General features: G+C 38.9%; 1 protein-coding gene across 1 annotated transcript; it reads right to left on the bottom strand.

Annotated features, from left to right (window-relative positions):
* Positions 1-1,020: 1,020 nt before the first annotated feature.
* Positions 1,021-16,757, bottom strand: ARV1 (ARV1 homolog, fatty acid homeostasis modulator). The gene is made up of 5 exons (XM_044420810.1): positions 16,567-16,757; positions 8,226-8,345; positions 5,407-5,560; positions 4,062-4,286; positions 1,021-2,036 (listed from the first exon to the last, which is right to left on the bottom strand). Exons 1-5 carry the CDS (start codon positions 16,663-16,665, stop codon positions 1,930-1,932), a joined length of 705 nt encoding a protein of 234 aa, XP_044276745.1. The 5' UTR covers positions 16,666-16,757; the 3' UTR covers positions 1,021-1,929.
* Positions 16,758-16,899: the final 142 nt, after the last annotated feature.

Raw genomic sequence — 16,899 nt, 5'->3', positions numbered from 1 at the left:
ATTATGATGTCTCTCACTTTGGCCTCGAAGAGCATGTTTCAATCACCAAGTAACTTTCAATCATTCTGGAGTGCAAGAAATTGTGAGAAAACCTCCTGAGGTGCCAAAGGCAGTCAAAGAACTGAGGGAAATGGTGAGAGCCCGACCCTTTTAAAATAATACTGGGGTGAGACAGGGGTTCCCACCAAAATGCTCTTAGCTATTGGATATTCCTAACAGCCTCCACACAGGCAGAGAGCCCATGTGTGTGATGTGCAGAAACCATGAAGCAAAGTGTTTCACACACTGGCTACCTCTCAATCATTTTGCAATGCAATATCTGATGTGACACAGGACACATACTTTGTACCTGAGCTAATCATAACTTTTACAAACTGAAAAGAATGAAAGAGTTCATCCTAGGTGATTGTTTAAATAATGCTTCTGTGATCTTGACCTTAGGAAGGTAACATAGAAATAAACACAGAAGCAGAAATTAAAGAAAGCAGATGGTTCTGGACTATGCTATGTCCAGTATTTGAATCTCTGTACAGAATCTTTGTTGAACACATTTCTCTAATTTAAAACTGATCTTCAAATAGTTTTAATTCATACCTGAGTTGAACATCAGATGGCTTGTGAAGAGGTTAATTACCTAAGTAAAGCTCTGAATGAAGTTCTACTTGGGTCACAAACCTACTTAGCTGGGACTAAGCCAAACAGACTGCAACTTATTTCTGAGTAAGTATGCATAGAATTCTACTGTCAATCTCACTTTCAATGAAATGGTTGCAGCCATAACAGTGTAATCCCCTACATGTCTATTCAAAAGTAAATTCCATTTACTGCAATGGGATTTCCTCAGGATTGGATCAACCTCATACAATTCAATGAAATGTATGAAACTTCAGTTAGTCATGATCCTCTTTAACTACAGTGAGTCTAATCCTACTTATGTCCAAGTTTGGATCATAAAACAGAACATTAAAATGGACTTTTACATCAAGAACATGTTTTAAACACGGCAAAGGTAGACTTACAACAAGCCTTCAAAGCATCTTTATTATTTGAAGGATCTATAAACAACAAATTAGAAATTATTATTTGAAGGATCTATAAACAACAAATTAGAAATTATTATTTGAAGGATCTATAAACAACAAATTAGAATGTGATTACTGCTCAACTAAAAAAATAAAATCTAGTGGTATACTTCCCAGCAAAATCAAACTGATGGCCCTACAAAGAAAGTTCACCTGTGAACCTGGTGAGGTAGTTGGGTGGGGTGGTTAACAAGCTTCCCAGTGACCCAAGAAAAGACCATGGGATCTGAGTGGTTTGCTATCCACCCCAGCAAATGAGGCAGAATGCACAGGAGTGCTTAACAGGCAACTGTACTTTATTAATCCCCTGTGCTCATGCATTTTCTGATTCGTCATTGTGCCATTGCAGTCTTTATGCCCCGTCTGAAGTATTGGTTTGTTGCCAGAAAAAGTCTTAGAATTAGTTTGCTGTTCTTTGTGCTGCTTTGTTTTAGCTTGAAAAATAGCCAAATTGGCCTTTCTTCATAGGAGTACTATTTTGTCTCCTTTTTGCAACCCCCTTTTTTCACAATGAAACAAATTATACTTGTTTTCTTTTAAAATGCAAAATACAAAATGATGCAGTTAGAAAACAGACAACTTGATCCTTTTTCACAAACCGAAAGTATTCAAGAATTTTATAAAAATTAAGTATCAGTGCATAAACCTAAATTTGCTGGTTTGATTTCAGATACTGTTCCCAGCACTGTCTTCTGTTCAGTACACAAAAAGTTTCATTTATATTCAGCATTTCATTACCACTGTATTTACAATGAACAAATAGTAAATTGTGGCAAAGTGAATGACTCCAAAGACAGTCTTTTCATCTTCAAATATTTCCACAGTTAACATAATGAAACAAATTGTTTCAAATATTCCATCCTATCCTCTGGAACAAATAGATGATTCCATTTTCCAAAATTAATCCATTCAAAATGGCCACCAGACAAAGTTTTCGACATAGGTTCAAAGTAACTGCAAAAGAAAGGAAACATGGGATGGACTGCATTCTAGCAGGAGTCCTACAATGACTATATTTTGATAAATACATGATGTCTGTAAATAAAATCTTTAGGAACATAGTTAGGAACAATATGTAATTCTAACCACATTTGCAACTGAAAACATTATATTAATCAATTAAAGCTTTGTTTAATTAGTGTGGATGTAATCCTAATCAGGCAAAGCATTGTGGAAAGCATGTTTCTTTTTCAAAGCTATTTGCTTCTGGTACATTCCTACGAAGGAACATAAAATGCTCCATATGATCTTTCTTTCCAACCATAAAGAGGGGTATTTGTTTATTAAAGTAACTGACAGAGCAATGCTATATTCCCTGGGAGGGTGACTGAAGAGGCCCTGGAAGGATGCTGCACTAGTAGAGGCGAGTCCCACCAGCTGAACTACATATCCATCAACAGAGGTTTCTCCTGCTTGGCAATGGAAAGTTCTGCTGATGGGTAAAACGCAGACTTCTGGGGGAGGCTGCGGATCTGAAGGCTCCAAAGCCTGTTATACAGTCTCCAAAACTACTGTGAGGTAGGAAGATGCGGAACTGTAGGGGAAAAATGGAGAAAGATGCTGCTTCCCAGCTGCCACTATATCTGTGCAAAGCTTCAGATGTGTCAGTAGCTCAGCTCCAGAATTTCTTATCACCTCCACAGGATTAGTTGTTAAACTTTTTTGTTTATCCAAAAGTGTACCTCTTTTAAATTTGGGGTTTATACAAACTTACATTTAATCAATTCATCTATGAAATAACAGATAAGAACAGCTCCAAATTCTTTAACTGGCTGACAGCCCTAATTATAAAATCTTAAGAATGCTATGTAATAAGCCTTTTATTATTTTCCACAATATTAGTATTCCTATTTATATAGTTTGAGGTGGCTATTTGTCATTCCTTTTTAAGACAATGCTTTAAGAACAGTAGTGATTCACTTGTATTTAAATACGTATTAACTTGGGACAGATGCAAAAATATTTACAATATCTTATTAGAAAGAGAGAAAGATAAGAAAACTTGAAACTGGGAAAAGAAACTGGATTTAATAAATTCTAGTAATGAAGAACATTCAGTTGCAGGACATAGTATAAGTCTGACTATTGAATGTAAATAACTTCTTTCAAAAAATGATCAGTTGTGCAGTACCTTCCCTCTATGGTTGACAGAGTCAGCCTACATAAAAATAATTATTTTCTGAATGTATGTTAGTTATGCAATGCAAACTTCACAAACAAATGAAAAAGTATTAGGAGAAAATAATTGAAAATAAATAGCAAAAAACTGGATACAGAATCCCTCCTGAACCAGAAGTGATTTTGCTTGAGCTTCTTAAAGACTCAGTTAACAGAGAGCATCAAGAACAAATCTGGAATATATTAACATTCCTCTGGCAAAGAACTGGAAAAATGGATAAATTCCAGGGCAAGCAGAGTGGTTCATGTATGTATGGAACACCATATATATGAATAAACTGTCCTATTAATTTTGCCTTGGAGTGTCAACAAATTCTAAAAAGAAAAAAATAATATTCCTTTGGAGCAATGTGCGACAGTTGTTATAGTATTTGCTCTGTTAGAATCGAAGATTAAGTTTCCAGGCTTTGCTATCTTACACATACTGTACACAGTTCAAGTTTTTTTCAGGTCTGCTGTTAGGTACTCCAATCTTTCTCCAGCCCAGTTTCCACTCTCTGAATAAAGTTTCCTTTTCTGATCTTTTACACTTTAATGCTGGATTTCTGTCTCAGTTTCACACAGCTGAAACTCTGAAACTTGAGTTGACAGTTATATGCATGAACTGAACAGAGGTGCCGAATCCTGACCTACTATATTTCTTTCTCTCTTTCTTTAGTTATTTCTATACTGCCCAAAAGTCAAAGCTCTCAGTGTGATTCACAACAATTAATAAATTACAAAAGATAGCACAAGAGGATAGAGTAAGTTATACTTGGGACTTAATTATACTGGGAGAGTAAAATATAGAACAAAAAATACCTCTAATTGCTTGGAAATTTGATGTCAAGACAAAAACTTTAATGAGCTTGAGGCACAAATGAGTATAGTCATGTTCCCAAATAACAGCTGGAATCAGCAGAAGTTTTCCATAGCTGGATAGTACCAACGCTTTCAGAAGAAAGGTGAAATCTCCTTTGGTTTTCAGAACTACAGGTTTTGCTAACCACAGAGCAGAGAAGATGCCAATTAAGAAAGCAGTTTGTTCTGAATGAAAGATAGGAACAGGCAAAAATAAGTCATTTTGAGAAATGGTTGAGAACATAGAATGTTCCTTATACAATCGAACATAGAAAGAGGCCCATGCAACATTTTGCTACACATACTAACAAGATGACCTTAAACAAGTATAGCCTGTATTGGATTGAATGTGGAAATTGGTGTTTCTTACCTCAGACAGTGAACAGGTTCATAGAATGGGAGGCGTTTAGAGATCATGGTTTCGAGCCAAGTAAGCATTTAAAAGGCAATCACCAGCACCTTGAACTGTGCCTGAAAATGACTATGGTGAGGTCTGGAGCACTCCTGGAGCAAAGCTAGGCTCAGGAGCACTACCAAACTACCAACCTGACTTTTCAAAGGACACACACTCCATCCAGAACTGGCTGACTTTTAGGTTAGCTATCTGACAGCAGCATCTCTGTTTTGTCTGGATGTTAAATCTCCCTTAGATCAGCCAATTAGTACAGCAAGAGTTGGACTCTTGAGCTAGCTGCTTATTACTCAGTATCCCATTCCTCTAAAATATCACTATCCATTGGTTAACTGTGAAGCTTTGCTGGACACTTAGAATGTTTTGTGTTAATTTAGACTAATTTAGAGAACTTTTATGTGTATGTACTTTTATGTGTAGTTCATTCTCCTTTATTGGCAAAATGGTGAGCCATGATTTTGCATCTGGCTCTGGTTAGTGGAGTTTAAGATTAAAAGTAAAGTAACACCTACACATTTGAGGTCACTATTGTTCCAAATTAAGGGCACAATCCTATACATGTCTAGACAGGAAAAAAGAAGGGATTGGGATTCAGATCTCTCAGGGTCAAGTTCAACATTCTCTGTTGAGAAAGATTTGTTACCACATATGTTCTGCAATACTATTTTTATACATGACTGTTCATGAAAACTGATGGAATGCTGTGATCTTTTGATTGTTGGGCATTCTCCAAGGAAGTTCATTGAAGTCAAGAGAGAAATAATGAATTAAAGCAACACATCTATTCTGCACTATTAATTATAATGCATTCAAACAAGTTTAAAATGTTTAACTAATTATTTTTAAAAAAACTAAAAAGAGTATTTGGCAGCAAGAAATTCTATTTGCTCTTACCCAGAGATGCTATTCCAAACATTTTATAAAAATCCCATTCTTTGGCATATCTAATGAAATCATCAGGATCAGGACTTTGGTTTGAATCCTGTAGCTGTAACCACCTGAGATAAGCTTCACAAAGCAAACAGAATATGCAGAGCTTCCCATGAATCTAAAATATAAAAGAACTTTAGCATCAGAAGCAGGCATAATTCAGAAACTTTTTCCAGCAACAGGCCTATGTGCATCATGTATGGAAACCCGAAGAGGGTAAGGGGTGGTATATATGTTTTTAAAACAAACAAACAAGCAAGCATTTTTCATCAAATTATACAGATGCACAACTCATCAGCTCTCACATGCTAGCAGACACAAAAGGCCAGAAGATGAGACCAGAAAGGCAAAGCATGACTCTGTGTACACGGAGCTACCTATCCCCCTTTCTCCAACTTCAGACTGGCCTTGATGCACTCCAACTTGGAACTAACAGGGCAGATAATACAATCCTCTGCAGCTTATCCGCCCTCCCACCACTGCTCCCTCCTTCTCATCTGTCCCAGACTCCAGGCATAAGGAATGTGGATTAAGGGAGACAGGAACACTTCCTCTGTGCATTGGACTGTCTGGTTTACCCCAGTGACTGCCTTCCTGATTGAGTATAGAGTCTCAACTGGGAGATGAGAAAGGCTGAAGCAAAGAGGAAGGCACGGTCCTCTTCCCCCAATCACACTGACTCCACCTGTCCAACTTTACCCTTTTTTAAAGCAAGCAGCTACCGTAAAACTGGGCCCATATTCATCTTCGGCACACAGCAAGGCTGGGCAAATGCTAGGTGGGGATGCATATTCTGGAAGAGCGCACCAGGCTGAGGCCATGCCTGCTAGAACCCTGATACCACTCGCCAGGTCTGGCACCAGTCTTGGGTGGACCTTCAGCATACTGATGCTGATGTTCCCCCAACTTACACCAATTGGCCCCAGTATTCTCTGCTCGCCTGTCCCACTCCTCTGGCAGGCTGGCTGTTTACCTGGTTTTGGCAAAAGTGGCTGCAGTTGTTTGTACTTAGCCAGAGGGGAGTAAGTGGGTGCTCAGGAGCACGAACAGCTTGGGAGACATTTTTATATCCTACAATGCACTGCATTTTGACACTGATGGCAGTAGCACTGGGCAAACTAGCCAGCCAGTCCGCCCACCCACAGAAAGCAGGCCTAAGTGTGAATGCAGGACTACCAGTGGGGGAATGGCAAGTGGCAGTGGCCAGACACTGCGGGGTGGACAGCTGTATGCCAAGGACTGATCAAAGCCTGGTGCCATTCTTGCTTTAAAATAAAATGGAGGGGATTTCCAATCCCTGACCAGCAGCACGAGGCCACAGTGTTCACACGCACATGCGCAGAACATCTTTGTGTCTATAATCCAGTGACAGAGGCCATGTTACTGTGGTTACTTTTTGTCACTATACCTTCAATCTTTTTCTTAGAAGAGCACCAAAATTAACCTTTTCAGAAGGGAAACATTAAAGCATGACTATAATAGATCCTACCAGGATTACAACAGTTTAACACCATTCATAATGCAGCATGTTAATCAGTCTTCCACTCCCAAGAAGGATTTAGATAAATATCAACAATGAAAGGAAAAAAACATCTAGGCACCAAAAATGCCTACTTCTAATTGAATTAGAAGTAAGTCTGCTTGATCCTGGCTGTTGAATTATGTTTCCAACTCTTTTGGAAAGTATTCAGCTGCGGCCCTAGGGCTAGTCCTTTAGAGAAAAGTTCTAAAAATTGCAAGGCAACCACAGAGACTGACTTCTGTATGCTCTCTTTGTGGCTCGAAATTGTCTACACAACAGGACAGTGTAACTAAAACTAAATAGATTTACTTGCTCTGTTTTCAACAGTAGAAAGATTTATCAGCCTACAAAAGGTAAGTATTTAGATACTGTAAGAGGTAAAAGGCTTTCCTCCTCTGCAACTGGAACAGAGTTGTTCTAATAAGCAATTGTGCTTTGGTCCCAGTACATTACAGAAATGCAACAGAAGGAATAGTTAGTTATTTGAAGCATGAGTTTTAGATGTGCACATTTCCCTTCTGCTTTCTCCTCTTTCATTCCTGTGAAGAAGCAACAGTTTTTGTAAAAATTTAATATCCTTATATCCACCATTCCTTCAGAGAACTCAAAATGATGAACAAGCAAGATAAAAGACACAGTTAAAATGCCTCTTTCAATTTAACACTAGAACACTGAAACAAGAACAAGGAATAAATAACTGGAAGCTTCCCCTTGAGAATAAACTGGTTTCCCTTTACATTCAACCTCAGGTTGACCGCGGTTAACAAATCAGGATGGTAAACTGTGGTTTTCTGTTTCAGGGTCAGAACCATGCCTGAGTGAGGGCTGTTCCATTGCTACCTTTTTCAGAGATGATAGTTGCTTGCCTCTCCTTGCCATCAGTGTACACGCCACTTATACACAGAAATGCTCTGTTTACAATAACAGTCAATGTTACTAACTTGTCAGATTTTTAAATTACCAAACTATTTCCATAGCCTAGTGGTTGGTTGTGCTGTCCAAGTGCCAGGTTAATTATGATTTGTTCAGTTATATGTGTTTTATGAGTAGCAGACTGACTTTCAAGTCTTGCTATTTTTTGAAATCATAAAACAGGCCACAACTTTAAAAGCAGAAAGCCAACCAAAGTTAAAATTGTTAGTACATGGAAAGAAAAAAGTAAAATCCTTTCCAGACAAATTATATTCATCATGTTTTTTAGCACCCTGTGGCAAGATCTGCATGCCTTACAGTAAATTAAGAAAAATCTCAGGGAACTTACATTTATCTTTGTGTTGAACAAAATATGTCTGTAAGCCTGTGTTTTGCATAAGATAGCATTAATTAAGATGATAACAGGATCATATTCTATATATTTGTCTACTGGCTTCTGGCAGGATTTCTGAAAGTAAAAGAACAAATGCATATTAAAGAAATTCACACTGATATTAGAATAAAAAATGCTTCCTTTTTTCTTAAGAATTCTATAAAGCTCCTATTTTGAACAGAAGATGTCTTAAACTGTTCTGATCTTTACATTATTTTCATCTGCAATTTTTGTCACAATAGCAAAAAATTAATGATCGTTTAATGTCCATTCAACATTAAAATGTAGCCATGGTGAAAGGTTAAACTGACTACATACAATGCATACAGAGTTATGGAATGAATTGGCAGACTAGACACTCATAAAAACGTGTAACTATTTTTTAAACCACATGAAGAACTTGAATTTAAGTTTCAATATTTTATTATACACTATCCAGAGGTAGTTATTTTAAGAGTAACTCTATACAAATTGTAAACTACATGGCTCTGTTTTTATTTAAAAGAGGATCTGTAAGGGCCATAAAACTATGTGTTGTACCAAGTTATTTCTCTGGCTTGTTCGGCAGGAGAGACAAGCCAGAGAGCCCAGTTCAGAGACACTACAGGAGAACCAAGCCATAAAGAATCTCTTGATTGTTTAGCTGGTCCTGCCTGGAGTAAGAGCAACTGGACAGCATGCACCATCATGCTGCCTTATTCAGGACTCACGGGTTTTAAAAGTGTTCCATTAGACTCTCTGCACAGTAAAATGGATAGGGTTAGTTATGGCTGTTAGCAGTGTGTGGCATGGAATGCCACATCAATTACATTTTGATCCATTTTCTCAAGCTGAACTGATTTTAGGAGGAAATTCAGATTTAAAAATTGGTAAGAAAGTGTTTTCATGGCACACTTGTGTGGGGAAGCTGGTTTTTACCTTGGATTAATTAGGGGATGCTGTTGACTTTTTTGTGTGTGTTTTGTTGTGTTATTCTCAGCTTTGCCTGTTAGTGTTGAATGGCACTTACATCTATAACTCTTGTTAGAATTTAGGTTTGGCCCTTCCATTTTTGCAGCTTCAGCCTCTCCTTCCTCATTAGAAACATTTATCAGTGATACCAGCTCATGACCCATTTTTATAAATACTTATTATCAGTTAATAAATATGATACATGGGGTCTTACACAGGAGTAGACTGTCCCATTTTGCCTAATCAATGGATTGCCACTTAAGCATCTGTATCTGAAGGAGCTCAGGTTACCTCTTATTCAGCAAAGATTCTTGTTCTACATACCACCACATCTCCTCAATAAAGGTTTGCCAGCTAATTGCTGGAGCTGTAACATCGTTATTGTGTCTTTTAATCATAAGTTTCAGCAATGCCAATAGTTGCTGGTTTTGGGAGTTATTATATGTATAAACTCTGAACCATCTTGAAATTTCTGATGTTCATCTTCTCTTAAATTATCTACCTGGTTCCTGGAAGTTAATGCTCAGGCAATGTAAATGGATTTTTCACACCCTTTTGACAGCTAAAAGGCTGATATTACAACACTGGAAAGATAAATTCTATAGATTGTAACAGTGCAGCAAACTGAGGACCTAATGACACTTGCATTATCTGGATACATACATGTATACAGGGTTGGTCAAAAGCAAGCATACAGCACTAGTCATCTTTAGTGCCTAAGGTGCTCAAAACGTCCTCCATTAACATTGCAACATTCTTGGAACTTGTCCCCAACACTGTGACACAAATCCAGTTAGTACCAAAGTCGATAAATGCTTGCAAGATGAGCTCTTTCAATCTGTCCACTATGTGAGGTCCTCCATGACCCAATTAGCACTGTATACTTAATTTGGGCCCACCTTGTATTTGGTCAGTCTTTGTCAATTTTTTTTAGAATTTTAGAAGGCTGTATTTTCATATATGCACACACACAGAAGCTAAAATTGACATATTCAAATCTTAGTAGTTACATTTTTCTTTTATTCTTATGGTTTGGCTATATTGCTATTTTGGAAAAGTAAATAATTTTTTAAATGTGCTGCCATGTAGTGCCAACCAAACCACTATCGTAATCTTCAGCTGAAATCTTACTTTTCATTCAGCAATCTCTAAAATAGACAGGCTTGGCCACTTCCCACCTGACAATGAAAACAGTATGAACGACCAGTCATATCCTGGCATTCATGTTAGGTAACATATATTTAAACTGACAACTAGGTTTGATGTACTAAATATTAACTGTAGTCTTTGACTATATTCTTTTTGAAGAAATTACTTTTGTCTGAATGACAAATAACATATAGTGAAGACTCTAAAAGATTGCCTCATGTTAGTTTTTATACTAACAAAAGAAACTTTAGATGCTAGAGAATAATAAACTGAAGGACAATTTGACATTGAAGAGATATGATGGTAGTTAAAACTTTTATTCTCTCTTCTCACTGCAGCTCCTGTCTGGCTGTCTCATCAACTACCAGATGTTTATCACTCATAAAAAAGAACTGTTCATTTTAAGAGAGCAATCCTATGGCCCCTAGGCAGTGTCTGGAGTGCCACAGGATGTTGCAGATCTTCTCCTCTGCACCCATAGACAAAGCTATGAACCTGGAGGAGATTAGCTTGCTCTCTAGTTTTGACCTTGTAATAATAGTTGGAAAGGAAGAAAAGGGGGCATGTGGGTGGGCACAGAGGGGAGAAAAGAAGCCAGGATAAACAGTATGGCTTATGGCCTCTCCAGTTCCCTACTCTCCCTCTCACTGAAAGGTTGGTCACCTAGATATGCTCAGAGGCCGATCTGTCCTCCTCTTACCCAGCCTGTATCCTGCTGGGTAAGGTGGAGAGCACAGGAAAGGTAAAGGGCTCCAAACTCAGAACACTCTGTCAGAAGGGCAACTCGCTTGACTGCATGCTAAGGGTATCAAAAAATTGCACAAGCAGGAAGCAGCTCATGCAACTGTCTCCTCCTCCACCTTCCTCCTGTATCTCCCATTCCCAAAATGCACAGAGGGTTAGAAGGCCTCCTGAATAGAGTGGGCTGAGTATCACATGGAACTATAGTACAACAGAGAAGCATCTGAAACTTGGCAATAGGATTTTGTGCTTTGAGGAGCTCTGCAAGCATAAGATGCATCTGACTGATTTTAGGCATTTCCTGTCCTTGAACTGCCACGTGAGTTTGAGAAGACTTTCTGGAGAAAAAAATTTTGTGGGTTAGTGGGGAGGTTTACAGGGAGCTACAATGTGAAAGAAAGAGAAAGTCCACTTGCACAAGCTGCTTTCTGCTTGTACAAGCACTGAACATAACCATAACAATTCTATTCTGTTACGTACTGGGCAGCAAAAATAGCCAAACAGACCACATGCTAGCTTCTATCTCCTTCTCATCACAGAGTCTTGTGGCATCTCAAAGACTAACACATTTATTATGGACTCCGCTTCAGGAAATCTTATGCCATAAAAACATGTTAGTCTTTAAGGTGCTACAATGTGTGTTGAATATCGAAAGTGCTAAAGAACAAAGTAACTGAAGCGTATATGGTCAGAGAATACTGTGCAGCAGGACCATTTATCAGAGCATCTGATCCCATGGGAAGTATGGGAACGTTAGTGGATCGAAGCTGCATAGCATTGGGGCTGGGGCAACTGGAACATAAACAGATCCTGTACTTGGGTAGACAAAAAGAACTGGAGGATGAGAGATGGAAAATCTAAGTGTATAATGAAATTTATATCCAACAATGCTTGTATCATGACACTTTTGGCAGTTGAACTATGAAAGAGGTAAAAAACAAATTTAAAAAGTTACATAGCTAACAGTCTGATGAGCATGAAACTAGAATCCAAGAGCTGAATCCAAAATGGTATGTTTAAATGCAGTGTGAAATCTATTACGGAACATACTATTATTACTACAATTAGATAGTGTCATGCTGACTTTTCAAAAACAAGGAACACAGAAGACATGTTCTGAAAGCAATAGATTAAATACAGGTGTAAGAGGAGAGACTGAAGGAAGCCTCCACCCCTACTCAGCTTCATTGGGCATTGTGCAGACACAAGATATAGAACAGTAAATTGCATATATAAAATATAAACACAGCACATTAAACCCTGGATTTCAGAATACTTAAGTTTAGATAATGTTTAGCTATCAAAATTAATGATTGCTCGCTTGCTTTCCGCTCATATATGTCTGGTTAATCCTATGCAAACAGAACTCCCATTGCCCAACTATTTTAGGAATATACAGGCTGTTTGTATAAATGCTTATATTCTGTGAAGGTTTAATAAACTGAAGCAATTCCCTTCCCCTTAAACACACAATGGAGTGATTAGGTTATTCCTCTGAATGAGAAAAGCATGACAACTGAGCATTTAGAAAGCACTGTTCTCAAATAATTGTCCAGATATGTCAAGAGTAACTATTGTTCATTACAGCTGCAGTGGTGTAGATTAAGCACAGCTTAAATATTGATTTATATCAGTAAGGGATTTCCTAGAAGATACAAACGAAAAAAAAAAAAAACCCTTGGTAAAACAGCATGAGCTGATCCAATGCCAGTGGATCCAATCCAGCCATGACCTCAGCATGAGACAAGGTCAGAGTTAGGAGGATTACTGTTTATTATTTCTAGAATGCTTAATGTATACTAAGTACTTTATATGCAAATCCAAAACAGTCCCTGCTTACAGTTTTACAATTTCGTAAGATAAAGAAGGATACAGTGCAAGAGAGAAATGGGTAGTAGTATCCAGTGGCTTTCTGTGTATTGCAGGAAAGAGGTCATGTGCTCAAAATCTGTTTTCCAGTTTATCAAGTGACTACCCTGGTTCAATGGGAAGCAGGACTTCCAGATATTTACAAGATCTTTTCTCTGAAGCTCTGACTGGTGCTGCAAAGAAACAGTCTCTTTGTATTTGTAGCCCAGGACAAATGAGAGAAGATCCCAGAGGTCCAAGGACAAGAGAGGTTGGCGGAAACCACAAGGTATGGCTAGTAAGAGGCATCTTTTACACAATGTTCAGGTCACTCAATTCCCACCTCACTGATTTGCTGCAAATGTGAAGGATTGTAGTCAAAAACAAAAAGACTAACCGGGATGCAAAAATCACTGAGGAAAATTCGACATACCTGGAACATTGATATATGAAAGGCAATAGGAAACCTTGACGAACCAGAGAGAGGGTAGGAGGAAATTGGCTAGTGTGATGTAGTAGTTAAGAATGCAGGATTTGGGGGCAGGCAACATGGGTACTAGTCCCCATTCAGCCCTATGGCCAACTAGGTGATCTTGGGCCAATCACAGACTCTCAGCCCAACCTACCTCACAGGGTTGTTGTTCTAGGGATAAGACTGAGAGCAGCAGCAGAATGATGCATTCATAAGAAAAAAAGCAGGATATAAATCTAATAAACAAATGAATAAGTGTGCAGTTGTGCACAGACTTCTAATTCCCTGGAACAACCTGATGTACTGACTGAATATATGTCAGAGTAAGGGGCAAAAATGGGACTATGTTGTACCTTCTGAGGATGGTGTTCTTAAAAACATAAGGATCACATCCAACATACAAAAACCTGGCAGTAATAATTAGAATGAACATTAAATAAAATACTGAGCAAACCCCCAGAATTTTGTAGAGAACTGTCATTGCCCACATTGTTTAATATATGTAGAGAGGATGCAGTTGAATTGGTCATTAAATAGACAGAAAATAAATATATGTTATGCTTTATGATTTTACTGTAATTGCTTACATAGAAGAAAAGCTATAGATCATAGTAAATAAAATAAATTCAGCTTCATATGAAAAGAAATTCAGATGGAGCTGTTAGCGTCAACCATGACCACTTTACCCCCATACAAATCCTGGAAATAAGAAAGAAAAAAAATCTGTTTTAAGGTTATGCAAGGGTTGTTGGACTCTTCCACCTTACCCTCCAACACACCCTTTCACCTTATGTTCACCCTATAGAACAAGCCACAAGAACTCCCATCCCAATCCTGCATATTCGTAATGGCAGATACCATGTGCTACATCTCCTTCCAGATAAATTAATTCACAATGGGCTGTTGTTTCACACAAACTGTCCAAATCACCTATTAGTCTGAGATGTATTTATTTACTTAATTTCTGCACTGCTCAATAACCAATAAGGCTCTTTGGGTGGTTTACAAATATCAACATATACAATAAAACAGTGATATTAAATATACATATGTACTAAACAATAAAATAACACACAATAAAAACCACCACAGCTGCCACAATTCTGATTAATCCAAAGGTACAGTAGCACTAAAGCATAACAAATGTCCTATAAAAAGTTTCTTAAAATTATTTAACTGTTAAAATATTGGGCAAATAAAAAGGTTTTGCCTGGAGCCAAAAGGAGTACAGATAGGGTGCCAGATGAACTTCTTTGGGGAGCTGAATCCAAAGTTGGGATGCCACCACCAATAAAGCCCTTCTCCTCATTGCCACCCTCTTTGTTTCCTTCAGAGGAAGTTCTCTGAGAAGGGCCTCAGATGACAAATTTAGGGTCTAGGCAGACACATATGGGAAGGAGGGGGGTCCTTTAGATAACCTGGCCCAAGTCATTTAGAACCTTAATTATGAATGTTAGCACTTTGAATTGAGCCCAGACTTCAATTGGTAACCAGTGAAGTTGGGAAAGGACTGGCGTTATATGTTGATATCTGCTTCTTATCAGCTACCAGTCCTCATCAGCAGCCTTACTGCCCTATTCTGGACCAACTGGAGTGTCTGGTCCATCTTCAAAGGCAGCCCCATGTGGAGTGCATTACAATAAACCAACCCGGGAACTTTCCAGAGCATGGATTACTGTTGCTAAGTTCCATCTGTCCAGACAGGGTTGTAGTTGGTGAATCAGCTTAAGCTGATAGATGGTGATCTGGGCCACTGAATCCACCTGAAATTCTAGTGAGAATTCAGCATCCAGGGGCACCCCCAAACTACAAACCTTGTCCTTTAGGAGAAGTGCAGCACCATCCAGGACAAGGGAAATATCACCCATCCAGACTGAAGATCCTCCCACCAACATCCCCTCCATCTTATCTGGCTTAAGTTTTAGTTTACTGGCCCTCATCTGACCCATTATCAAGCCCAAGCAGATTCAAAACTACACTGTCTAGGTTAAATAAAAAGGGGGAAAGAGCTGAGTGTCATCAGCATACTGATGGCACTTCAGCCCACAACTCCAGATGTTGTACTCCATAGCACAACTGCCATGACACAGGGCAATAAACTGCAGCACCACGTTCTGGAATTGGATGATCAAGTAGGAGCAGAACCACTCCAGAACCAAAGCAGTGCCTCTAACTCCCAACCCAGCCAGCCTATCCAGAAGGATACCATGATCGATAGGGTTGAAAGTGGCTGATAGGTCCAAGATAACCAACAGGGTTGCACTCCCCAGCAAAGGTCATCCCACAGAGAGACGAAGGTAGTCTCTGTTCCAAAATGAGACCTGGACTGAAATGGATCAAGATGGAGATAACTATCATTCCAGATTTTTTAAAATATTTCAGGATTAGTTTAAACAGCAAACTGTGAAGAAAACTATGGAAAAGCACAAGCTGTATATGTTGAAATCTCACAAAAATTACTTTAATGCTACTTCACCTATCTTATACTAAAATATGGATTGAATGGATCCATACAGAAACTGTGGTTAGAAATCACCCACCCCTTCTCAAGTTACTTCTGAATGAGGAAGACATGATTTGGTACGAACTTGCAAGGAGTCATGAAGACATACTACAGAGGCCTCCAAGTCATCATGAAATGTCTTCACAAAATTTGATCCTGTGTGTGGCAAAATTAAAACACGCATTCCTCACAAATGTCTGCAGCCTAGGGCTTGCCCTATGCTCTTCCAAATTTAAGTGAACACTGTGTTTATAGCAAGAAGCAGTTTGCCACAACCCATATTGCTTTTATTTCTCCATCTAGGTTTTATTGTAGCATAAAAATGGGTAGGATTGAATAGAGGGGAGGAGGTGATGTACTCTCATGTTCTTATTCTCATTTACTCTAGATTTTTGGATAAAACTACTTTCCTCATTACACCCAACAGAGCTGATAGAAATGGCAAGCCAAAACCGTTGCGGGAAGAGGCAACAAGTTCCACACCCCTGGCGAACGCTCCCGGACAATTCTCCCGCTCCCCCATTTTTCCCTTTGGTGGTTCCACCTATTCCCTAGATCCATTTCCTTCGGCCCTGTGAATTCATGCCTGCTTTTCCCTGCCCAAAATTCATTTTCCTCCTCACACAACTCACGCAGATGGAAATGCGCAACACGCCACGCTGGTAGTCCTTGTACAACTCTGTCGCTTTCCGATTGCACTCGATACACCTATAGACACCAGACTCTTCCATCTTTCGCACTCAAAATGACCCGACTCAATCCGTTACCACAGAAACAGCCGTCTCTTCCTTTGAGAAACTTTTTCTTCTTTTTTTTTTTTGCCTCGCTCGCTTCCGGCTTCCGTTCGTAAAACGGAGAATGGCAGGCGGAGCAACCGCAAAGCATCTTGGGGCTCGTAGTTTTATGCTCTGTCAATTGTTCGGCAAAGGCCCTGGGCTAGGAACTACCATTCCCAGCAAAGAAAC

This window comes from Varanus komodoensis, unplaced genomic scaffold, assembly GCF_004798865.1.
Source record: "Varanus komodoensis strain SLA01 unplaced genomic scaffold, ASM479886v1 scaffold1, whole genome shotgun sequence".
NCBI classification, from domain to species: Eukaryota; Metazoa; Chordata; class Lepidosauria; order Squamata; family Varanidae; genus Varanus; species Varanus komodoensis.
Note: the sequence above shows the minus strand (reverse complement) of the source record. Positions and strands in the feature narration are given on the sequence as shown.